A 26,510-nucleotide genomic window follows, 5' to 3' on the forward strand; every position below is an offset into this window, starting at 1 on the left:
CTGGAGTTGCTGCCCCAAGCACCTGTTTGATAAGCTGGTGCCTGGAGCTGGTCCTGGGGGTCACAACCCCCAGTTTGAGAACCCCTGCTATATTCAGTGGGAGGGATTAAGAAATAAACAAGGGAAGCACATTTACAATGGAATAAACTACAAAGTTTCATGAGTCTTTTATGTACAGAATATTAATGCTGGAAGTGGTGTATTACAAGAGCTTTGAGACTGGATATACCTGACTTTCTTTTAATTTTTTTTAGTGTGCTGAAATGCTTTCAGTAAATGCCAGCAACATTTTGAAAGAATGTCAGCGTGTAGAATTTCAAATAAACATTCTTTGGTTTAAAACCAGACAGATATACAACCTGTTGTTTTACAAATCCCTAGGCCTATTATGGTAGCTGCGGTGAATTCAGCAGGACAAACAGAATAGTCATTACAATAGAATTACACTAGATCAGTTCCACACTGTGGCTGCAAACCACTTCTTAAACTGAAAGTATGTTAAGGAATCGGTCGAGTAGCCATTTTGTTCCTGCAAAAACAATGAGGAGGAGTCCTTGTGGCACCTTAGAAACTAACAAATTTATTTGGGCGTAAGTTTTTGTGGGCTAGATGCATCTGATGAAGTGGGTTCTAGCTCACGAAAGCTTATGCCCAAATAAATTTGTTAGTCTCTAAGGTGTCACAAGGACTCCTCGTTGTTTTTGCTGATACAGACTAACACAGCTACCACTCCGAAACCTGTCATTTTGTCTCTGATCCTTATGATGGGAACCCACAAATCTATGGGCATTCTGGAAGGATACTCTCTCTATTAATTAGAATAAGCTGTGTATTTGTGTAATCATTTTAATTTCTATGGCACAGATGAACATATATTTGAAATGAGCATATATTTAGTTAAGATTCTTAATGTTAGTAATCATTATAAAAAGAGAATTAAAATTTTATTGTACCAAAAGACTGTCATTCAGCATGGAACTTCTGTCGACACACCAACATACTCAATTCTTATTCCCCTCATATTGCACATCCTGTATATCTTATATGTTGTAAGTCAAGTTTGAACAGTGTTCTCCAGGTTCAAGAATTTTTAAAAAAGTATTCTTCATTATAACCAACAAGTTTACTTTTATAGCATAATGCACTTCAGTATTAATGTGAGGAGGCTTAAACCTTGAAAACAAGGTCAGTTCTTTTTCAGATGGTAAACTTGAGCAACATAATTAGATATTTGAAGTATAAATGCGGGGGTGGGGTTGATCCTTCAGGTCTTCCACTCATGGAATTCCCACTGAAGGGGAGTTCCAGACTCTTGAGTACCTATGAGCTCAGATCTCTGGTAGGATACTTTTCAGAAGATTTTAGATAATGTCAATAGCTCATTGGATGCCAATATCAGTCAAAAATGGACAAGAGCAACTTAATCTTCCTCAACACTGCATGCCTTCATCACAGAAATGTGTAAAAATGCCATTAAGAAGATGTTGGCAAACTTTCCAATGAACAAAACAAAGTTAACAGCTGAAAAAATATGTTAAAAAAGCTAAACTGTGATTCACGTTTGAATAGATGGATCCAGAACGTTAACAGCATAGTACGTTATCCCATGTCTCTAATTTTAAGAAGGCCACAAGAAGTTAACATTTTTTATGCTAAAAAGATATTTTTATTAATTTGATACTGAGGGAATAACCTGTGAAGAAAAATTATAAACTAGCAAGCTTGTTAAGGGTTTTAAGAGGACTGAATAAGTCAACATATTGCTATACTACTGAATAGTTCAAAAACAAGCTAGTTCATATGAAATTGCTAAATGTCTGAGTGTTTAATAAAGGTGATCACAAACACAGTATAAAGACTTGCATATGATCTAATTATGTCAGAATGGATTTTACATGGAAAATAATGTCCAAAATGTTTCATGTGGTTCAAAGGAATCAGCAAGAATTTTTGTTCACCTTTTAAAAAAGTATGTCTTTGCAAATTGACACCGGGGTTGTGGGTGGGTGTGATGGGGTTTACAAACCCGTCACTAAGGCCAAAGCAAGAAAAGAGCTGGAACAGTACTGGGCCAGGAAGGTTCCGCCCCTCAGGCACTGTCAAGCATGTTCCTGGGGAAAGGAGAAATATAAAAAGAGCTCCAGCAGCCCAGGTAGTGGGGGTGGAGAGAAACCCTTTCCAGGAGGTGAAGGAGTGCTTACTGAGGTTCCCCCACACCCTCCAGATACAGGGAGAACTGTATGCTGGGCACCAGAGGGTTCCCTGCATCAGGCCCAAGACTCTGGGGGCTTGGAACAAGGACTATTATCAAACAGCAGCCGTGCCCCAAACTGAGACATTGGGTGGGGTAGGAACTGGCTGGGGAAGGTGAACAGGAGGTGGGCCAAGTGTAGGCCAGGCAGTGCTGTCACACTTTCAGGGTCCTAGCCTGGGACCTGATGGAATGGGAGGACCTGGGCTATCCTACCACCTCCAGATTCCCCTGTGCCTAGTCCTAGGACAGGCAAGACTAGGGTGCGACTGACAAGAAAGCTGACCCAGCTGAACCCTGTTCTGGGGGTCCCTCATACACTGAACTGAGAGAGAGACTAGATCAGCAGGCCCTGATGACTAAGCCTGCTGACTGGACAGACCACTCTGCTACAGTGGGGAACAAGGGAGTGGAGAGAGAGAAGAGAAAAACACTGGTTGATAAGAAAACTGGCTGGCTTAGGCATTACTTAAAAACCTTCAATGAAGATTACATTTTTAAAAAGCAGCCCAGTTATCCAAACCCCAGACACTATTAATGAAACAAAACAGTCAATCCAGACTACTATATCTGAGGCACAAATGAGGTTGAAACAGGAATAAAACAAATGCAGCTGACACAACTTAATAAACTGTTCAAATTAGATAAGAGACACTCACACTTGTGGTGTAAGCAGCTTCAGGGTCATCCTCTAACACTCGTGACAGACCAAAATCAGAGACTTTACACATGAGGTTACTGTTGACTAAAATATTACGGGCTGCCAGATCACGATGTACATAGCCCATATCTGAGAGATACTTCATGCCAGATGCGATTCCACGAAGCATGCCAACCAGCTGAATGACTGTGAAGTGTCCATCATGCTTCTGCAAGTAAGATAGTGCACAGTGTAAGTTCAAGGAACATTTCTAGTTTTGATGGATTTAATACTATTTACATAAACTGCAGTTTGCATTTAAAAATTGATTATAGATTTAGGGTCCAATCCTGCACTCCCAATCCAGGTAAAACTCCCAGTGAAAATCCTGTTATCACTTGCTTTTATTCCCATTGTTAGCTGGTTGTCCTCTTTCTTGCCCCCTCCTATACTGCAGCCCTTCAGCTCTCCAACTTCTCTCTCTCTCTGTCCATTATGTGGGTCACCTTCCTTTTCCTTTTCTACTTCCCTCCTCTCCATCAAATCCCCCTTTTAATACAACAATTCCCTGGTCTCCCCAACCTTCAGTCCCCAGTGCCCTTCCCTCCAAATTCCCAAAAACCGAAAATCAATTTTTGCAATATAAATGAACCAATCTAGAACAAAGTCCCTCCTCCTCTCTCCCCACCCCAAATCCCTCAGACCCAATGGAAATGACATGCTGTATATCTGCTCTTACTCCACCCAGTTTAGCTTTGTATGCAATTTCCCTTTGTATTGTAAAAATAGCTAAATGCCATCTGAAGGCTTGGAGCACATATAGTATTAATCAGTAATTTCAGCAGAGTGGGTACTCTTGTTTTTCCTTTGCTGGGAATAAGTCATAAAAATGCAACTCTTTCTACTGGCATCTTAACTATTGTTTAACAAACCCCAGTAGCTATTGGTGCAAATCATTTAGTATTTTTAAAAATAGTACTATATTTGCCCCCTTAAGTGTTAAATGATTAGGAGCCCTGTATAAGTCAATACAGCTGATTTTATACAAGTTGAGTGTATTCACAATTTGTAACCCTCCTTTAGCACTGTAGTGAAGACACATGCGTGTGTTATTTCTGATCTTTATTTTGGAGCTATTGAAAATGGTTTGGAGTCTAACTTTCAACATCCCTCTGTAATCAACCCTCATAAGACCAAAACTCCGAGATGTGTCCTTCTAGGTCAAAAAAAGACCCACAGAGTGGACACAAGATCAGATTTGTAAAGCTTTCAGTTGTAAGTCTCCAAACAAGGCAGAGGTTTATAGACCCTCCATTTAAGCCAGTCATTTGTACTAGTTTTGCTCTTTAATGTCTACAACTTTATAATGCACTTTGGGAACAAAATGACTGGAATGTGATAAACATTAACTCTGAGAACTAGTAAGTTTCATAATTACATTTTCCTCCTGGATATCCTGTAACTGTCCCAGTTGCTTCAATACTGTGCAGCCTACATGCCCTCAGCCCTGCTGTCACAGAAGTCAATGCTGATCCCCCAAAGAGTCATGTTGTACCTATATAGTCAACTGATTTCTCCTCTGCAGGCTTAACTGAAAACATCTTGAGAAGTGCTCCTATCTCCAGCACCCAGACACTCAGTTCCCAGTTGGGATCCAAACACCAAATAAATTCATTTTACTCTATATAAAGCTTATAGAGGGTTAGTTCATAAATTGTCCATCCTTTATAACATTGATAGAGAATTATGCACAGCTGTTTGCTATCCCAGGACTTAATTACTTACTCTGGGTTAATTAATAAGCAAAAAGTGATTGTATTAGATATAAAAAGTAGGATTTAAGTGGTTCCAAGTAATAACAGACAGAACAAAGCAAATTACCAAGCAAAATAAAACAAAAACACGCAAGTCTAAGACTAATACAGTAAGAAACTGATTACAGATGAAACCTCACACTCAGAGATGTTCCAATAAGCTTCTTTCACAGACTAGACTCCTTTCTAGTCTGGGCCCAATCTTTTTCCCTGGGCTCTGTTCCACCCCCTTATATATCTTTTGCACAAGGTGGGAATCCTTTGTCCCTCTCTGTATTCTCACCCCTCATTCTAAATGGAAAAGCACCAGGTTAAATATGGATTCCAGTTCATGTCACTGTAAGACTTCATCACCCACTTGCCAGCACACACATATATGGGAAAACTTGCAAGTAAACAGAGCCATTTACAACCAACTGTCCTCATTAATGGGAGCCATCAAGATTCCAAGCCATCATTAATGGCCCACACTTTGCATAATTACAATAGGACCCCAGAGTTATATTTCATATTTCTAGTTTCAAATGCAAGAATGATACGTTTATACAAATAGGATGACCACACTCAGTAGATTATAAACTTTGTAATTATACCTTACAAGAAATCTTTTGCATAAAGCATAGTCCAGTTACATTCTATTCACACTCATTAGCATATTTTCATAAAATCATATAGAGTGCAATGTCACAGAGGTACACTGACATTCCATAAGTGGGGACAAGGTTCCTTCTTAAAGGGGCCACATTGCATCAGGGAGACTCACCCAGATGAAAACTCAATGATTGGGGCTATTGTGCCGAAAATCTCCACTTGGCAATTATTAACGGAGAGATAAAAAGTAATCTTCTGACTCCAAATCCTCTCCTTCCAAATAATTCAGGAACCTATTCTGTCCTTCCCCTATTGCAGCCACACAGGTATAGGTGGTCTGACCTAGCAGCCACAGCTGGGCTAGTGTCAGTGACAAGTCAGTAGTCAGGGAGCAGGGAGCAGAGTAATGGCTTAAAGCCAGGATCAATAGGCAAGAGTCAAGGTCAGAGTTAGGCCAGGGTCAGAGATGGCTACCAGGCTGGAATCATGAGGCAAGAGTCGGGGTTAGCATCAGGCTGGGGTCAGAAATTGGAAATCAGCAAGTGATAAAGCCTGGAGTCACAGAACCCTGCATAGCTGCCCAGACAACTTCCTGGAACACTCTCCATAGTTAAATAGTGACTATGGGCCAATTAGAAGGCCACAGGGTGTTGTCACTCAGGATCTTTTGGGTGGTACTCCCTGAAGTGCCTAATCTCCACAGTGCTCTTTGGATGTGGCTCTGCATGGCCTCTCAGTGATGATGTGAGAATGTCAGCTGCCCTACACCTGGATTCTAGTCTTGTGGATCCTTAAAAGGATCCTTACAAGAATTTTAGGGTTTTTATAACTACTAAACATCTAATACTGCAGTCACTTAGGCCTGGCCAAGAATCAGTGTCAAGAACTCATATTCATCAGTTCTCCACCCACAGAACAGATGCAGGTTAGCTTGACCCTACCCCTCCATCTCAACATACTCAAACATCCTCTGTTGGCCAGGGGCAGAGAATTCATGTGGCCACCTGGGGTAACTTGCTCCTTATAGCTACATACTTTTGCTTCAACTTTTTGCTTCATACTTTTGGTTCAACGTGTCTATAACTGAAGTTTTCTCCCCAAATCTTTAGACTCGCACTCTTCCTTATCATCGCTGACTGTTCTACCTCCACCACCTCCCTGGGAATCCAGGTTCAAAATCTCAGACTCATCTGCAACACCTCCAGGTCTCCTTCTAAAAATCACAAAATATCATCCTTTCCTCTACTCCCTACTCCTAAATATCTGGACAGTGTCTAGATAATGACTTTTCTTAAAATATAACCTCTTTATATTTGCCACATTCTAATACAGACTGAAATGCCTAGGATAAAATTCGTCTTGCTTTTCTGACATTCCAACTATGTCTCCCCATCCTTGAATCCCTTTAACAACTTTCTGTTGTACTGCCTCAGGTTCAAGATTCTAATTCCCAACTTAGTCTCTTCACAGTTTCACATGTCTACATTTTGTCTCTAATTTCACCCTTCTTTCCCTCTCATTCCATATGTTCCTCCCAAATCCTCTCCCATAACTGCTCTCCTTTTCCCTTCCCACACTTGGCTGTGCATCTCGTTTCATGCTGCCTGCACACTTGGAACAGTCTCTGTTTTCCTGTAAGCTAAACATCCTTCCTCTTCAAAATCTTTCCTTAATCACTTCTTTTGCATTGATTTCCATGCCAATTTTATTCCCTTGCTATCTTTGAACTGCTGTTTCCCCCACATATCATACTTGTCTGTCTGACTTAAGCTGACCAGGATAGAGACCTTGGGCCAAGTCATCCCTTGAGCAATTCAAATGAGTCAATGAAGTTACACAAAGTAAGAATTTGACATCTCCCCACCCAAGTCTTATGCATTTGTAAATCTCTATGTGCACCTGGGAGTCAACACAATCCTCTGGCAACTTTCCCACATGCCTTGCTTCATTTACTTGTCCTAAGGAGACATAAAACACTATCATACATCTGAATGATACAGTGATTGTTATCCAGGGCTTAGTTCCAATTCCCAGGGCTTAGATATTCAATGTGCTTTTGATATGATACCCACCTGGCTTCTGAGAGTGTTTACACTGGTAACAAATCAGACTACAGTGAATTTGTGCAGTTCCATCAAATTTTTAAACAGGCTTTAATAGCTTTACCAAATAAACTTTTGTCATCAGTTGAGGATATATCTAATGTCTGCCTGGTCCTGCATTTATGCTTCTGATCTAATGCTTTGGGAAATGTTTATGTTCAACTACAGATTTGTCTTGCAAAATCCTACTTAAATGAAGTATTGCAGTCAACCTACAGAACATTCTATAACAGTGAATCTCAGTGTGCTTAGAATGTTATAGGCTGGTGGAAAGGATCAGTTAACTCAACAAAAATATCCTTCTCAGAAGGTCTACACTAGACGCGCTACATCAGCACAGCTGCATTGGGAGCGTGTCTCCTGCTGACATAGTGCTGGTGTGGACAGCGATTAGGTCACTGTAACTTGCGTCACTCAGTGTGTGTGTGTCTGTGTGTCTTTTTCACACCCCTGAGCGACGTAAGTTAGAATGATTTAAGCAATAGTGTAGACCTGCCCTCAAGTGAGCTTCTTTCTTATCAAGGTTTTGTTCCTAAAAAGTTTTCAGAATGTGCTAGATACAGCCAGAGAAAACAAGTATTTTACTTTGCCAAAAAAACCTATAAAAGCCTAAAATTCGGCTATAGCTCAGCCTTTTACCATCTAAGCAAAAAAAATCTGCTTCCGCACAAACTTTCTCCATTTTGAGCACCAAGTAACTGTTTTTGTATAATTTTCTGTATTGCTTCTGAGATCCTTCAGCTCCATCCTCAGTTCTCATTGGTTACTCTACCATACACATCTGAGTGAGCGCTAAATACTGAATTAATGTTCTACTTTCCAGAAAGCAAATAAGATTTGACACAAGTATATAATGATATCTGATTGCAAGTGACAAAGATTTTATTTTCAGTGTTAACTGATTATATGTTTGAAGTCAATAATTAGTTTACCAGGAACTTACTAGGCCTAATTTATGTCGTATTGGCTGTTGACAGGTTCTTTGGATCATTTGACATGAAAGCCAACTTCTCTTTGCTATAGTGTATTTGTTGTTGTTATTTTACTAAGCATTGTACTAAGCACTTTACACAAATTCCTCAAGAATCACATTGCAAATAGGTATTACACAGACATATAATTCATGTTTTCATCATTATGTGGATTGCACTCCGATTTGTATTATTGTCACTGAATTATGTCAGCTGTCAACTTCTTCTCTAGTGAACAGGACTCCATATAATGGATACTAAGTAATTTCATAAAACACAATAGAAATTATTTTAGTTCATTTTAAACACTGCTGAATGATACTGTTTGACAATAGCTCCAAGTGCATCTTCAAGTATGATATGCTCGTGTATTATACCATCAGAACAGACTAGGGATGTGTATTTTTTCTTTTGCAGTAACACACTGTGTTATCTCTAGTAGTGCTCAGATTGGAAACAAAATCCCAACAGTTGCCCAGTAGCCTCAACTGTTCCCCTCCCCCTTTCTCATTTAAAGCAGTAATAAGCAGGGGACATGACATAACCATTTACCCTTCTTTCTGCTCCCATCCCTAAAGCACTTGTCTCTAGAACACAGCTACTGTAGAATGCTCAGCATACATTTTTATACAATTGTTTCAACACAACTACTGATTTAAAATCTTTACATTGGCTGCCCTTAAGACTCCATACCACTTTGATTTTTTTTTGTTGTACATATTAATTACTAAATTATTTTTGTACTCCAGATCATTAGACATATGACCCTTGTCACTAAATGGGCAGAATATTCACAATGGTTGTCATTTTAAACAATCTGTTCTTTGAGCAGAAGATAACTATAGTGTCTCGTGGTAAATGTTGGCTCTACAATGGCAACCATGGTAGTTTGTCCTTAGCTTAATCTTGAACCCCCTGGATGATGGGACATTATGTAAGTCTGATACTTGATTGTGGCATTTATTTCCAGCTCATTTTTTAAATGCCCAATCTGTTTTTTGGTTCAGAGAAAAAAAATTGCTCCTTTAACAGTCCCTAAAATCCCTACAAAAGGTACTGAAGTGCTGTATCTCCTACTGGGAAAGGAGTGTGCCTCCAATAAATAAGAGTGCAAGTGCATGTTGTGTGGGAAGGGAAAAGAGAGAGGATTAGTTATGAGCTTTAATGTTGTTGCCTCTCTTGCTGCAGATAAATAAGAAAGGGAACCATTAAATTTAGCAATGGCATGTGGCCTCTTTTCCCCAAAGATGACTTTCTGACTAGTGAGGCCAGATTAGATGGATTTACAACATGTGCTTTACAACTTCATTTTATAGAACTCTCTCCAAGTCTTCATTTTTCTCTTTCCCTCCCTTTTCCCCAACGTTATTTAACGTAGGCTTCTACTGCAGCATCTAACCTCCAGCTGACAGGAAGGGTGAGGTTGATGGCAAATCTGCTCTGGGAATTACATAATAATGGCTGCTGCCTCCAACAGCAATATACTCAGAGACTTCTTCCCTCCAGAACCTTATCTTTCACTTCTTTTAGCCTCTACTAGACTTGCCTTGGGGAATTAAAGTTTGGCAATAAATCCTGGCCTTATAGTTTACAATATAGTCTGCTACTGTTCATGCATCAAGATAGCTAAACAAATTATTTTTATATAGTCTTTTTTGAGGAAGAGGATTAATCGTTTTACAGTGTTTTGGTACATGACGCTTCTCCGTATTGAAATCTAGCTTTTTCTATGACCATTTATTGTTTTACAATGAAAAAGAAAATTATGGCATAGGCTTTTAAGCAGGAGCAGGGGCCTTTCACAAAGGGGGACTACACAAAAATGAGGAAGTTAGTTAAACAGAAATTACAGTGCCAAAAGTAAAATTCCTGCAAGCTGCATGGAAACTTTTTAAAGAAACCATAATAGAGTCTCAACTTAAATATATACCCCAAATTAAAAAAAACATAGTAAGGGAACCAAAAAAGTGCCATCGTGGCTAAACAAAGTAAAAGAAGCAGTGAGAGGCAAACAGGCATCCTTTAAAAAGTGGAAGCTAAGTCCTAGAGAGGAAAATAGAAAGGTGCATAAACTCTGGCAAGTGACATATAAAAATATAATTGGGAAGGCTAAAAAAGAATTTAAAGAACAGCTAGCCAAAGACTCAAAAAGTAATAGCAATTTTTTTTTAAGTACATCAGAAGCAGGAAGCCTGCTAAACAACCAGTGGGGCCACTGGACGATTGAGATGCTAAAGGAGCACTCAAGGATGATAAGACCATTGCAGAGAAGCTAAATGAATTCTTTGCATTGGTCTTAATGGCTGAGGATGTGAGAGAAATTCCCAAACCCGAGCCATTATTTTTAGGTCACAAATCTGAGGAACTGTCTCAGATTGAGGTGTCACTAGACGAGGCTTTGGAACAAACTGATAAACTAAACAGTAATAAGTCATCCGGACCAAATTGTATTCACCCAAGAGTTCTGAAGCAACTCAAAAGTGAAATTGCAGAACTACGCACTGTAGTTTGTAACCTATCATTTAAATCAACTTCTGTACTAAATGACTGGAGGATAGCCAATGTGATGCCAATTTTTAAAAAGGGCTCCGGAGGTGAACCTAGCAATTACAGGCTGGTAAACTTGACTTCAGGACTAGGCAAACTGGTTGAAACTATAGTAAAGAACAAAATTGTCAGACACATAGATGAACGTAATTTGTTGGGGAAGAGTCAACATGTTTTTTGTAAAGGCCTCACCAATCTACTAGATTTCTTTGAGGGGGTCAACAAGCATGTGGACAAGGGAGATCCAGTGGATATAGTATACTTAGATTTTCAGAAAGCCTTTGACAAGGCCCTCACCAATGTCTCTTATGCAAAGTAAGCATCATGGCATATGAGGGAAGGTCCTCTCATGGATTGGTAGTGGGTTAAAATATAGAAAATAAAAGGTAAGAATAAATGGTCAGTTTTCAGAATGGAGAGAGGTAAATAGTGGTGTCTCCCAGGGGTCTGTACTGGGACTAGTCCTATTCAGGATATCCATAAATGATCTGGAAAAAGGAGTAAACAGTGAGGTGGCAAAATTTGCAGATGATACAAAACTATTTTAGTTAAGTCCCAAGCAGACTGCAGAGAGCTACAAAAGGATCTCACAAAACTGAGTAACAGGGCAACAAAATGGCAGATGAAATTCAATGCTGATAAATGCAAAGTCTCAACTATACATATAAAACGATTGGGTCTACATTAGCTGTTACCACTCAAGAAAGAGAACTTGGAATCATTGTGGACAGTTATCTGAAGACATCCACTCAATGTGCGGCAGCAGTAAAAAAAAAAATGTGAGCAGAATGTTGGGAATCACTAAGAAAGGGACAGATAATAAGACAGAAAATATCACACTGCCTCTATATAAATGCCTGGTATGCCCACATTTTGAGTACTGTGTGCAGATGTGATTGCCCCATCTCAAAAAAGATATATTGGAATTGGAAAAGGTTCAGAAAAGGGCAACAAAAATTATTAGGGATATGGAACGGCTTCCATTTGAGGAACAATTAATAAGACTGGGACTTTTCAGCTTGGAAAAGAGAAGACAAGGGTGAATATAAGAGAGATCTATAAAATCATGACTGATATGGAGAAAGTAAATAGGGAAGTGTTATTTACTCCTTCTCATAACACAAGAACTAGGGGTCATCAAATGAAATTAATAGGTAGCAGGTTTAAAACAAACAAAAGGAAGTATTTGTTCACATAACACACAGTCAGCCTGTGGAACTCCTTGCAAGAAGATGTTGCGAGGGTCAAGATTATAACAGAGTTAAAAAAAGAACTAGATAAGTTCATGGAGAATAGGTCCATCAATGGCTATTAGCCAAGATGGGCACGGATGGTGTCCCTAGCCTCTGTTTGCCAGAAGCTGGGAATGGGTAACAGGTGGCGGATCACTTGATGATTACCTGTTCTGTTCATTCCTTCTGGGACACCTGGCTTTGGCTACTGTCAGAAGACAGGATACTGGGTTATATGGATTTTAGGTCTGACCCACTATGGCCGTTCTTACATTCATGCTTTACAAGTATGTATGAAGGTCATAGTTTTATAAGAAAACAAATAAAATAATGGCCAGATTATTCTTCTCCAAATGGAAAGAACGCTGATCTGGCAGAAAAGGAAGGTGGGAGTGCCAGCTTTGCTGCATTATTGAAGCCCGCCCAAGGAGGCAATGTGCAGCTTGAGTATCAAAGGCTTTCAGGGTATGTCTACACTGCAATTAAAAACCTGCAAGTAGTCTGAGACAGATGACTTGGGGTCACAGAAGTCAGGGTAAGGGGCTGTAATTGCAGCGTACATGTTTGGGGAATCGTCCTCCCTCACAGTGGGAACATCTACATCACAATTAAACAGCCCCTTGTTCTGAGTCCTGCAAGCCTGAGTCAGCTGACGCCGGCCAGCTGTGGGTGTCTAACTGCAGTGTAGACATACCCTCAGTGGCCAGGAGTAGGGGGAGCTGATCTCCATGGCATTCTGCTTTCATAGGCATCAGGAGACTGGATTATCCATTGCCCCCTTCACCATGTGTAGCCACTTAAACTAGCGACCAGTGGGTGTTAGACGCTACCAAAGCAAAATGACAGTGTTTACAGCCACTTTGCATCACCAAGGTGAACGCCAATAACTGAGGACACTTGAAGCACCCTGTACCTATCTGAGAGAGAAAAATGGAGTTTTGCACTGGTGCGGGGGTGCCTGGACAAGAATCAGTGGTGCCAGAGAAGCAGGATGGAGAGTCTGACCAGCATTCCCTTCTTTGTACATCTCTGGGAGTCATACAACTGGGAAGCTGCAACCCTTGACCCCTCCCCAGAATCCCATACCCCTCCCTTTTTAGGAAGCAGTTACATAAAAATGCCACAAGGCAAACCTTAAAGAGTTGCTTGGCCTCACCCCATAACCTCCCTCCCAAGTGAATCCCTACAGGATTGGAATGGAAGAGTGAGACAACACACCACAATTAAATGCAAATGGATTACTATTATAATCAGGCCTCTTAAAGAATAATTTATGGTACAAAGCAATTTAACTAGAACTTTGATCTGATTTAATGTTGCTGTGTCCCAATTTGCTATTTATTGGGACACAGCACTAATTATTGATTAGTGCATTTCAAAAACCTAATGGAAATAAAATACAGTAGTTAAGATTAGCTACTCTGCAGTTGGAGAAAAACTACACAGGTAGCCAGAGAAGCAAAATGAAAGCTCTTTGAGGGAGGGTTTCTAATTTAGTTCACAGGTTTCTAGGGTTCTTAGCCAACCATAAACACAAACAAATTCCAAAATGTCAGTCTCCAGCTACATTCCTTTTGTGAAGCTTAAATCCTTAAAATGAACAAACAATCTGTAATCACAGAACGGTGCAAAGCCAGAAGCTTTTCTATCTCTACATTCCCCACTCTGACTTCTAAGCAGCAAAAACTCTCATGAACATGTAAATTCATTCAATCTGTTTCTTACTGTTCTGATCCTAACTAGGCTCTGCTGCACTCAGTTGCTTCAGCCAGGGAGACCCTGCTAGCTGAGACTTTGAAATAAATGGATGGGTTATAATTCAACAACCCCATGCTACCATTTGACCCCACAGAACACCGCTTAGACACCTCACTGGGAAGTGGGTGAATCAAGGCTGTGAGGCCCCTTCCAGGAGGCACCAAAAGACATACACCCACTGTCACAACCACCTGATAGACTGTGCTGAGGAAAATGTTGCTCTGCCACTACATTGTAGGGAGGTAACATGGTTCACTGACTAGGGCACTGGAGTGGGAGCCAGCCCTATATTCTATTTCTGGCTCTGTCACTGACCTGGTATGTGAGCTTGGCCAAGGCACTTCATTTTTGTTTCCCCACATGTAAAATGGAGATAATACCTCATTTGTAAAGCTCCTGAGAGCTGAAACTGCTGATTAATGAATTGAGTGCCTGTGTGATATCTCACCAATCCTTCAGAAAGGATGATGTCAAAGTAAACGAGCCATAGAGTTACCAAAACAGGTAGGTTTGTGCAATGATGTGCCAGTCTCTAAAAGTTTTCTTGTTCACATCCTATTTATCTTAAGGTATCCTTAAACCTCTTCAAAGCTTCTTTGTTCCCTACCAACAAGCATGAGCAAGACTCCCTTTTGGCCAACAGGCCCTGCCTTCCATTCATCCATATTGAGTACTTATATGGCCTCTATCAAAAAAGCATCTTAACATAGCAACATCTTTTAATTTGTTTCTTTTCACAATATCCTGGTGAGGTAGGGAAGTGCTATTATTTTCATTGTACTGACGGGGAGCTGACACACAGAGACAAAGTGACTTGCCCACAGTCTCACATATAGTCTGTGGTGGAGCAGGAAATTATATCTGGTTCCCAATCCTGTAATCACTGGACCATAATTCCTCTCTAGTCATGGATCACTTTCTCCATCAGGAGCAAAATTAATGGGGAAAGCTCTGTAGTCTTTTCTCTGCTGGCAGGATACTCGAAGGTGGAAGCTCCAAATTCCACTCCAGAAGAGGTGACAGAAATGGGACCACATACGCTCTTTTCACTGGCTAATGCTGGCAATGGTCCAGATCTGAAAGTCTGTACCCATTTTTTTCTCAGCTTATTTAAAGACGTTTGACCTGAGTAAGAAATTAATATAGGATTTCCAGATGTCCAGTTTCTGACCGAAATGCCTGGTCGAAAAGTGACCCAGGTGGCTCCGGTCAGCACCACTGACTGGGCTACTAAAAGCTCCCTGCCTGGCTCCATGTGGCTCCTGGAAGTGGCAGGCATGTCCGGCCCCTAGGTGCAGGGGCGGCTACGGAGGCTCTGTGTGCTGCCCCGCACTCTGAGCACCGGCTCAGCAGCTTGCATTGGCTGGGAACCATGGCCAATGGGAGCTGCAGGGGTGGTGCCTGCGGGTGCAAGCAGTGTGCAGAGCCCCCTGGCCCCTCCACCTCGGAGCTGGACTTGCTGGCCACTTCCGGGAGCTGCCTGAGGTAAGTACTGCCCAGATCCTGCACCCCAACCCCCCTGTCCCAGCCCTGATTCCCCTCCGACACCCAAACTTCCTCCTAGAGCCCAAACTCCCTTCTGCACCCCAACCCCCTGCTTCAGCCAGGAGCCCCCTCCCACACCCAAAATCCCTCCTGGAGCCCATAACCTGGACCCCTTCCCGCACCTTAAACCTCTGTCCCAACTCTGAGCCCCCTCCCACACCCAAACTCCGTCCCAGAGCCTTCACACCTTCCCGCACCCCAGCCTCTGCCCCAGCCCTGAGCCCCTTCATGCACCCCAAAGCCCTCATCCCCAGCCCCACCTCAGAGCTCACACCCCCTGCCAGAGCCCTCACCCCCTCTGGTACCCCAACCCTAGCCTGGTGAAAGTGAGTGAGGGTGGAGGAAAGTAAGCGACCAAGGGAGGGGAGATGGAGTGAGTGGGGGCGGGGCCTTGGGAAGGGGCAGGGGTAAGGGCAAGGGTGTTTGGTTTTGTGTGATTAGAAAATAGCAACCCTAAATGAATATGGACTTCAGGTTTGAGGCCACTGTGCTCTGGGGATTCCCCACTACTGGAACTTGAAAGTTGACTGCTTGCCTTAAAAGCCAAAGCTCTCTGATATTTAAACAGAGGCAACACGCCTCAGTGGTAAGGAAGCCAGACTGATCATCAAGGGAGTGGAATTTTCATTTCTTCTTAAAAGTTTGAGTTTGGTTTATAGGTTAGTTTTGAGCATAGTTCCAAATTTAGGACAGTCCTTTTGTAAGATAAGGGAAAGAAACTGATTTTAATTAATAGTTGTAATGCTTGTATTTGGAAGATTAATTTGCAAACACACATTACAAGAGAGGAGATCCTATGCTTATCAATACTATCTAATCTATTGCAGTGGGATGGGGGAGAAAAGGAAAACTATAGCAAGTGAGGATCTGAGAGGAGGGTATTATCTTCGAATCTATGTATCTTGGGCAATTTAGGGTGCCTGGTGTCTTACACACATTGCTGAGATTAGTTAAAATGAAAATGTCCTTTAATTAAATAAATAACCTTACTTAGTCTGCTGTCATTAGTTGACTCTCCTTCATTAAATGCATAGATGAATCAGCTTTCAAAATTATGAATGTTTGTGTACTGTGCAATGTGACCAGGTACCTCTTCCACCTCGCCAGGGTCAGTGAGTCCCCTCTCCCCACTCCCCTCTCAGGCAGTGGGAGGCTTGGAATAAATCAAATCCACTCCAGACAGTATTTGTTTTCCCACTTGGGGTTTAATTCTGAATATTTTGAGGTAGGCCTCAGGACAGGCCCAAAGAGTACTCCTCCATCAAACAAAAGAAACAAATCACATCACAGACAAAGGGAAATACCTCTTCCTATGCCCTCTCTGGGTGTGGACTGGGGTGAGGTGTGTGGCTTTGTTATTCACCTGGAATGCCAGTCTTTCCCCTAAAGAGGCAGTGTCATAAACAGTTAAGGATTAATGTCTCTTTTACCTGTGAACCTGGAACACCTGACCAAAGGACCAATCAGAAGACAAGATACTTTCAAATCTCGGTGGAGGGAAGTCCTTGTTTTGTGTTGTTTGTTTTTCCGTTGTTCTCTCTGGGTTCTGAGAGTGACTAGACGTACCTACAGGCTCTCTAATTTTCTGTTCAAGTAGTAAGTATAAGTAGAAAGGCAGTTTAGTCTTTTTGATTGTTTTCTTTATTTGCAAATGTGTATTTTGCTGGAAGGATTTTAATTTGTATTTGTGCTGGGGGGAAGGCTTCTCTCTAGTGTCTAAAAGCTGAAAGACCCTGTAACATTTACCATCTTGATTACAGACAAAACTTTTACTTTTTTCTTTCTTTTTATTAAAAGCTTTTCTTTTTTAAGACCTGATTGATTTTTTCCCCTTGTTGAGGCTCAAGGGAATTGAGTCTGTACTCACCAGGGAATTGGCGGGAGAAAGGGAGAGAGAAGGGAGGGAGGAAGGTGGAATTCCTCTGTTTTAGATTCACAGAGCTTGAATCTCTATTACCTCTTGGGGAGGGGAAAAGAGGAGGGGGGAAGGTGCATTCCTCTGTGTTTTAAGATTCAAGGAGTTTGAATCACAGTGATCTTCCAGGGTAACCCAGGGAGGGAAAGCCTGGGAGAGGCAACGGTGGGGGAAAGGGTTTACTTTCCTTGTGTAAGATCCGGGGGGGTCTGGGTCTTGGGGTCCTCTGGGAAGGTTTTGGGGGGGCCAGAGTGTACCAGGCACTGCAAGTCCTGGTTGGTGGCAGCACTACAAGATCTAAGCTGGAAATTAAGCTTAGGGGGATTCATGCTGGTACCCCATCTTTTGAACGCTAAGGTTCAGAGTAGGGGTTATACCATGACAGGCAGTCAGGTAGCTTCTCCCATAGGGAGACAGGCAGCCCTCCACCCTGGAGAAGCTTTCTCCCTACTACCACTAGCTCTGCAGCAGCATGTCTCTCCTCTTCTCTCACCTGAGGAGGGGTTTTTGAAGGTCTCAGGCAGCCCTTAATTGGACTCAGAAGTCCATAGTTGACATGAGATAACCTCTTTTCATTAGCTTATAGGGAAACGGACCTTTATCATTCTGGGGCTGATATACTTGCAGTCTACCACTCTCTTACAGCTGTCCAGCCTGACTTTGTCATGGTATATTTCAGGAACATAAGATGCGTGTGTGTGTGTCTCTCTCTCTTTCATATGTATGCATTTTTTGAGTCTGCTGTCTATTTCATATAAGCCTCTGTGGTGTTTAAGGTATTGGCTTTGACCTAGCAAACCCTAAAGAGTTTGGAACTCTCTCTCTCCCTGTGTCATATGAAAGCAACATGAGGAAGACTGATCTTGCATTTAAGACCATGGACTGGGATTCAAGTGAGCTGGGTTCAGTTCCCAGTTCTGCTATCCACTTCCTTTCTGTGTGAGCGTGGGCAAGTCACTTATTTTATAGATGGGAAACTGCAGCATGGGGATGAGGATAATGTTTACTTTCTCTCACCCTTGTTGATCTTGTCTCTTTAGATTGCAAGCTCTTTGGGGCAAGAACTGTCTTACTATGTATTTTGGGGCCCCAATGGAGATAGGGGCATTTAGCTTCTACTGAAATACAAGTAATAGCACTAAAGCTAACAATTCTCTGGTTTAAGAGCAGGGGCTGATGGTAAGATGTCTTCCATGAAGGTCTTCTCTGGAGTTCACTTTCCACATTGATTCATCAGAACTCCCATATGTTGACTTTCAGAGACTAAGTTATCCATTTTTTCAGATTTTGGAGAAGGGCTGGGTTGAGGGATGTGGTGGTAACATACAGGGTAACATTTTTGGAGGAGCACTTGCTATGGTGGGGGATATTCTTATATTTTGGATTTTTATCTTTTGCCTGCATGTAAGAACCCCCAGAGCAGTAGAAAGAAACTCTTCTAAATATGAAGAAATATAATGTTGTGAAGTTCTTCCAGATCTTACCACATGAAAGGCTCTTTATAAATGTAAAAATGTATTATGATTTAGATATAAACTCTCTCTGTACTTCTTTGCATCTTCCCAAAAGCATTTCAAAGTTTAGACTTAAGAAATCTACAGGAAGTAACTATTTTTAATGAAGCAAACTGATTTCTTTTTTAAATTTGATACTGGCAGTCATTTGCTTTGATAATTATTAACAAGAATTCCAATGAAATATCTACAATGCTTTCAGATGCTGATTATTATTTAAAATCCTGTCAAAAGGCATTTTTAAATAATAAATCAAATCTGCAGTGAGAAAGAAAGCTGGAAAATAATATACTCAGAAAACAGCTGCAGAAAATAATGACTAGCACATTCCCAAACATTTTGCTTAAAAATATATTTGGTACAGTTTGAACATCATTGCTCCATAATAACCTCATAATTTTGGTGATCTCAGCTTCTAACATAGTACTGTAAGTGCATATCAAGAATAGCTCATTAGATTCTACAGCTGTGCAGAGAAAGGTAATTGTTGGAGGATTTCAGTATTTGAAATTGGGTTTCACCCTGATTTAGAACAAGACCCCAAAAATTTCAAAGTTCTCCACAAAACAGAATGGAGCCCCACCTCAGAGATACAGACAATCTGCCTTGGAAGTCCATGGGTCACCAACTCAGAGGCAGTCTGGCAGGCGGCTGACAATGAGCCAGTGAGGTGAGCTGTTAGGAAACCAGGTGGAAGCATGGCTGGCAGAGACATTTTGAAACCTGCCTGCGTTTCCCAAGGAACTTTGTCTGTGAAACAGATCGTCAAAATCTGATGAAAAATTGTTACATCAGAATTTTTCTGACTAGTTCTAGTAGATGCATCATAGTGTTATCCAATCGTGATGGAAGAGAGGATGAGTGAATGTTTGGGACTAGGGGAGAGAAAATGGGAACTCCTGAGTTTCCTAGTGTAGTGAACAGAAAGCAAATAGAGGGTAGAGGAAAAATACAGGGGAATTGTCAAAATGAAAGGCAAAAAATACATAAAAGCATCTTCAGTAATGGCTCAATTATGCATTTAAGGTAAAACTCTCTTCCCTCCAGGCACCTCATCTTTTCCTGTATTGACTATTACCACTCTTCCCCACCCCTGCCTTCCTCTCAGAAACCTCAACCCTGCCCTGGTCCATTCAAAATACAGTTGCTAACATCATCACCTTTGCCGTTATTCTGATTACATCACCCCATCTTTGAATCCCTCTGTTGGCTCCCTCTTCTTCACTGCATCATCACATTCAAGCTTCTCACACTTGCTTTTCAAGCCATTGACCACTCTGCCCCTCCCTGCTCATCTGCTTCTATATCATACTCCCCAGTGTTGCCAGGTTTGACCCTCTGCTTATACACTTTCCCACAAATATCTTCACACTTTCTTCCACCTCGCCCCTTATACATGGAATGCCCATTCCACATTAGTTCACAAGGCCACTTAGCTTCTCCTCCTCCAAATCTCACTTCAAGACCTACTTTTACCATGGTGGCAACTAATAATGGTGAGATGGACAGTCAGTGTGGCTTGTTGATATTTATACATGTAAGACAAATTTTAAATAATTCACATAGCTATCCTGAAATAGTAGGTTCCCTGCTGGTTTTGAGGGGTCTCTTACTGGAGGTTAGGCTTAAAGTGAGTGCATTTTCACAAGCTGTGGAGAGTGCCAGAGCCCTCTGCTGATGTTGGCAGAAGATCCCATATGACCTTGGGGGCAGCCCTTTCTTCCTTCTACCTCACTGATTAAAATCAAATTCAAATGCAAACAATTTCCCATGCTTTCTACATCCCTTTCTTAATATTCACAGGGTGACCTTTAGGGGAAAAAGGTTAGTGCTGAGACAGTTCACCAGTGAACTGTTTTCTAATTCAATTTGTTAAATGCAAGTAACCATTGTGACAGACCCAGACCAGTGGGGCACAGGAGTCTGGTCCTACTGGCATCCAGGAGGTGGGCGGCCAAACCCCGCTCACTTCTAAAGGACCTCCCCCCAGCCTAAGGGGAGGATCCACAGGTCTGTGACACCAAATGATTTCGTGGGACAACTAATGAAAAAACAGGATCGGGAGTGAGGTCATAGGGCTAAACAAAGGGAACCTGATGGGGACACTGAGCAGAGAACCCTGGACAACGCCCACTGCTCCTCGAAGGCCTCAAGGGAGCCAGTGGACGACGCCCAGAGGAACTCTGCCCGGATGCGTGAACAGATGGAGGAACGGAAATAGGTCCTACAGTCGCAGGAAATCCTGTCGGCCAACCTCCTCTCCCTGGTGTTGTAGATGGCTAGTTTGGCCAAGGCTAAGAAGAGGTTGATAAGGAGATCCCGCGACTTCGTGGGGCCACAGATGGGGAATGGATAGCTGAACAGGTGAGCAGAAAAGTGCAACCAAAAACGCAGTAAGATATTCAAGAGGAGCCAGAACCTGGCGCACTCTAAATAAATGTGTGCCAGGGTCTCCGTTATGCCGCAAAAGGGGCAAGTGTTGGGGACGGGGTGAACTGCGCCAAGTACATGCCCGTGCTCACGGCCCCATGAAGGAGCCGCCAAGTGACCTCCCTGGCAGGCCTTGGGACCAGGGCAGAGTATAAGCTGACCCACCGGGACTTCTCACCCTTGAGAGGTGGCAGGAGGTCCCACCACTTGGTATCGGGGCAGGAGGCGAGGGTGAGGTAGTGGAGATTGTGGAGCACGAACGTGTACAGATGTTTCCGTGGCGCGGTCTGGAACAGAACAGGCTGCAGATAGTGCAGCCGGCTCGCAGTGAAAGGGTGAGGGGGCCGATTGGGTCCATGGGGTAGGGGCCCCATAAAAAGGTCCACGGGGCCTGGGGTGGAGGGTGGGCGGGGCATGCCCTCTTGCAGGACCTGGTCGAGGTAAGCCCGAGCAGCAGGCAGTAAAGCGGCGTTCACCTCCTGAAGTATGCGCCGGGGAGTACGAGGTCTGGAGAGCCCCATGCGCTGAGCGAGCGTCAGGGGATCCAGCCAGTCTCCCCGGTTGTAGTCCAGGAGGTCTCCGACCCTGGTGACTCCCGCCAAGACCAGCCTCTGGCGCACCGCAGGGGACTCCGCCACCTGCACACGAAGCTGGGGATTGTGTAGCAGGGGCTCCGCAAGGAGGTCGGCCCCCACGGTGGCCGCCATGGACCTGGTCGTTGAAAAGAGCTTCCAGGTCTGGAGGAGGTCTTGGTAGAAGACCGGCAGCCCAGAGAGGTCTCGCGGAAGACCTCTTGGATGGAGGTAAAAGAGCTGCGGTTGTATCGGAGCCCTCAGAAGCGGCGGAGGAAGGCATGTGCTAATACGCTCCACGTCAGACCATCTGCACCATACAGGAGCCTCTGCAGAGCCTGGAGGTGAAAGACATGGACCTGAGTGCGTAGGCACTTCAGGCCCTGCCCCCCCTCCTACAGGGGCAGGTGGAGGACCCCTGCAGAGACCCAGTGCGTCCCTGGCCAAAAGAACTCCAGAATCACTGTCCGGAGGTTGGCCAGGAAATCCGGGGCTGGGACCAGGGTGTTGAGCCGGTACCAGAGCATGGACAGGACCAGTTGATTAAGCACCAGTGCCCTCCCCCGAAGGGAGAGGCACTGGAGTAGTCCTGTCCATTTCTGGAGCCGCTCCGTCACCCTGCCCTCCAAACCGTGCCAGTTCTCCGGCGGAAACGGATGCGTGGCAGAAAGATGTACTCCGAGATAGAGCAGTGGACCCGTGCTCCACCGGATCCCTGAAGCGTGGATAGGAGGGAGCTTGCCTGCCACGGGCCCCAACCACCAGGCCAGAGCTCTTGACCCAGTTGACCCGGGCGGAGGAGACCGCCGAGTACACAGCCTGGCAAGCCTCCACCCGCGCCAAGTCACCCGGGTCCTGGACCATGAAGAGCACATCATCAGCTTACACCGACAGGACCAGCCGCAGCTCCAGCTCCTGAAGCACCAACCCCGTCAACCTCTTGCGGAGGAGACAGAGGACGGGCTCGATCGCCAGAGCGTACAGCTGACCCAAGAGGGGGCACCCCTGCCGTACTCCCCGCCTGAAGCTGACCGGCTTGGCAGGGTCCAGTTGAGCCTGACCAGACACTCCGCAGAAGTGTACAGCACCTGGAGAAAACCCACAAACCGGGGTCTGAAGCCAAATGCTCGCAGAGGGCTCAGGAGATACCCGTGATCTACCCTGTCGAACGCCTTCTCCTGATCCAGGGACAAGAGGGCGAACGATAGACCATCCCTACACCCTAATTCCAGAAGGTCCTGGACCAGATACAAGTTATCGAAGATCGTGTGGCCTGGGATGGTGTAGGTCTGGTCTGGATGGACCACGTCCGCCAGCACGGACCGTAGCCGCATCGAGATGGCCTTCGCAATGATTTTGTAGTCCATGCTGAGGAGCAAGACGGAACGCCAATTCCGTAAGTCGCGGAGGTCTCCTCTCTTTGGCAATAAGGCGAGCACAGCTCACCTGCACGAGAGAGGGAGGACCCCGCTCTGCAAAGACTCGGTCCAGATGGTGACCGGGTCTGGGCTGATGACATCCCAGAACACGTGATAGAACTCCACGGTCAGCCCATCCATGCCTGGAGATTTATTGGTGGGCATGCGACGGAGGGCTTCCGAGAACTCGGCTAGAGTGAGAGGCAACTCTAGCCGGTCCCGGTCACCAGTGCTGACCGTCGGGAGTCCATCCCATAGCATTCTGCAAGCGTTAGGATCGGTCGGATCCGGGGAGAAAAGAGTCGCGTAGAAGGCCCTGGCCCTCTCTCACATCTTCGCCGGATCCGTGAGGGGGGGTGCCGTCTTCCGCCAGGAGGCAGGTGATGTGCTTCTTGGCCCCCCTCCTTTTCTCCAGGGCGTAGAAGAAGCGGGAGCCATGATCCATCTCCCGAAGGAGGCGGATGCGGAATCGAACAAAGGCATCCCGAGCCCGATGGTCTTCGAGGGCCCAGAGCTCCTCCTGCTTCTCCCGGCATGCTCCGCAGAGGGATGGATCCTCGGGGCTGGTGGCCAGACGCCTCTCCAGCGCCAAGACTTCCTGCTCCAACTGCTCTATCACTGCATCCCTCCGTTGGCTCACGCCCCGGGTGTAGTCACGGCAGAAGAGCCGGGAGCGCACCTTCCACAGATCCCACCACCGCCGCGCTGAGGAAAAGGCGGGACTCTGCCCTCGCCAGGCCAGCCAGAACTCCCGGAAGGACGCCACGAAGCCCGCATCCTCCGGTAAACTATTATTAAAGTGCCAATAGGCCGGCCCCGGCCTCTCTGTGCAGAGAGAGGACATCACGGTGGTGATCCGAAAAGGGGTCCGGCCTAACGCTGGAGGAGTGGGCCCGTGAAAGGTGGAAACGCGACAGGTAAATGCGGTCCAGCCGGGAGTGGCACGACCGATGGGCCTCCACCTGGACGAAGGTGAACGTCGAGATGTCGTTCGGGTGGTGGTCACGCCAGATGTCCACCAAGGAGTGGCGTTCGACGATCTCCCAGAGGACGTCCGCAGCGGCCGGGCACTGCTCGGTCCCCGAGCGGTCTCATTCCTCGAGGGTGGTGTTAAAGTCCCCTCCCAGGACCAGGCACTCATGGGGATCCAGGGAGCCGAGGAAGTGGCTAAAGTAGGCCCCATCCCCCCACTCCAGCCGCCATCTAGATTCAGCGGCCGGATCCATATAGGTCTCCTTCAGGAAAACCACAGGGTTCCCCCCCCCGGAGGAAGGAGAGCACCTGGCTCCTGCGGAGACTCATCCTACAGCCCTGGGTGTTTAAAGTGGCCAAGATGATGGGCGCCATGAGGAGGACTGGGGAGGATCCTCGCCGGCAGACAAGCCCACGGCCTCCGGCAGGCTGCACAGCAATCCGTGACCTACCCCGTAGGTGAGTAAAGAGTCACGGAAGAGGCGGACCCGCTGGTAGCCGCAGCGGCCTGCTTCCCGGTCCTCTTACCCTCCCCCATGAGGGCCCTCACGGCCCAGAGGACCTGATGGAAATCCCCCCACCGCCAGAGCGCAAGCTGGACTTTGTTATGGGAGCCATGGATGTCCTCAAGGAACTCCCGCAGCTCCTCCCTCAGCGCATGGGAGGGCGGGGTCACTGATCGATGACTGTCTCCCAGTGGGGCCCCCGTCACAGCCCCGTGGCCCACTGAGGTGGGCAGGCAGGGGGCAGACCCCCGACGTGGCATCCGATGGGCCGACGCCATGCGACCTGCCCCGCTTCCCAGTTCAACAAGGGGTGGCGGAAGGAGAACAGCAGTCCCTAATGGGTCGGGACAAGGAAAAACCACTGAAGCCGCTCCCTGGGGGGGGTATTCCCAGGGACGGCACTAGCATCACAGGAGGTGGGGGAGACAAGGACAGAGCTGAAAGGAGTAGGGCAGGGATCAGGGAGAGAATCGGGGAAGGGGGCAGAGGCAGGGTCCTGAGCCTCTATAGTCGAGCCACTGGACGGTGGCCCCTCCTGGTTAGGCTCACGGATCTGGGAAGTAGGAAGGGGACCCCTAACGATGCCGGGCTCAGCCACTGTGGTACGTGCGGCAGCCCCGGCATCCAGAGATAGATGTTCGTCAATGGGGTCCCTGCTTAGGAAGGAGGGTGGGTCCTCCACACCCAAGAGGGACACCCCCTGGGAACCGGGTCTTGGCAGCGGGGCACTGGCTGTCGCCCCAATGGGCTCAGCGGCCGTCAGCAGGGTGCCACCCGCAGCCGGGCTGATAGAAGATTCCAGGGGACTATTAGAGGTGGGAGCAGAAGCAGCGGTTAGGGGAAGGGAACTCGGGGATAGGGGGGCCGTGGTGAGGTCGCCCAGATCGAGGCCCACTGACAGAGGGCAGTCCTCCCCCTGTGTGACCGGGGTCAGACCCAGGGCCTTGATCTCCTTGTAGATGGAAGAGAGATCACCGTCCACCACCCCAGGGCCCCCCTCGCCAGCATCCGAGGCGACACCCACCTCAGTGCTCACAGAGGCTTCGAGGGGAAAGGGGGCGAGAGAGGCTCCCTCGGGGGCTTCCACGGGAAGGGACCCCGGAGGAGGGGCGGTGTTACTTTCCGGTGCTGCCACGATGTCCCCAGCCGGCACCACAGAACGGGAGTCATCAGGTGGCAAGGCGGAAGGCTCGTCATCGGTGCCCCCTTTCCTGCTCTTCTGGGGGGCCTACGAATCCGAAGGATGTAACAAGGCTCGAGCCTTCCGCTTGCCCCGCTTCTCCTGCCCTAAAGACCAGCCCTCCATGGCATCATCCGGGGCTGGCTAACAGGGGTCGGCTCGGGGGGCAAAGGCAATGGCTCAGGGACTTGGGGAGGCAGTGGTGGGACAGCACAAATGGGGGAGGATTCCCCCTGGGACGAGCCCCCTCCCACGTCCGGCGTTATCTCCGCCACACCCTCCTCCACAGTGGTGGACCGAGAAGGAGGAGGAGGGGCAGCTTCGGGTGCCGGGCAGCCAGGGGTACCGGTGATGACAGGGCCGGCGCCTTGCCGGGACTCGGGGGTCCTGCACGCTCCTTCGTGCTGGGCCAAGGGACAGTCCCTCCGGACGTGCTCCATTGCCCGGCAGAGGTAGCACCGGGCCTTCCCCATTGAGTAATGCACCCGGTAGTGGGCTCCCTGGTAGGGGACCAGAAAGGACCCCTCGAGTGCCTCTCCGCCACGCGCCGCT

At 45.9% G+C, this 26,510-nt stretch overlaps 1 protein-coding gene across 4 annotated transcripts in view; it reads right to left on the bottom strand.

Moving 5' to 3' along the window:
• The window catches only part of EPHA6 (EPH receptor A6), an 898,770-nt gene that overhangs the window by 98,031 nt on the left and 774,229 nt on the right, over positions 1-26,510 (bottom strand). For all 4 annotated transcript variants that reach the window (XM_030581541.1, XM_030581522.1, XM_030581531.1 and 1 more), the window contains one exon: positions 2,911-3,120. In XM_030581541.1, the coding sequence (XP_030437401.1) occupies positions 2,911-3,120 (210 nt within the window). The remainder of the gene's footprint in view (positions 1-2,910; positions 3,121-26,510) is intronic.

The sequence above is a fragment of the Gopherus evgoodei genome, chromosome 1, assembly GCF_007399415.2.
Source record: "Gopherus evgoodei ecotype Sinaloan lineage chromosome 1, rGopEvg1_v1.p, whole genome shotgun sequence".
In the NCBI taxonomy this organism is placed as follows: Eukaryota; Metazoa; Chordata; order Testudines; family Testudinidae; genus Gopherus; species Gopherus evgoodei.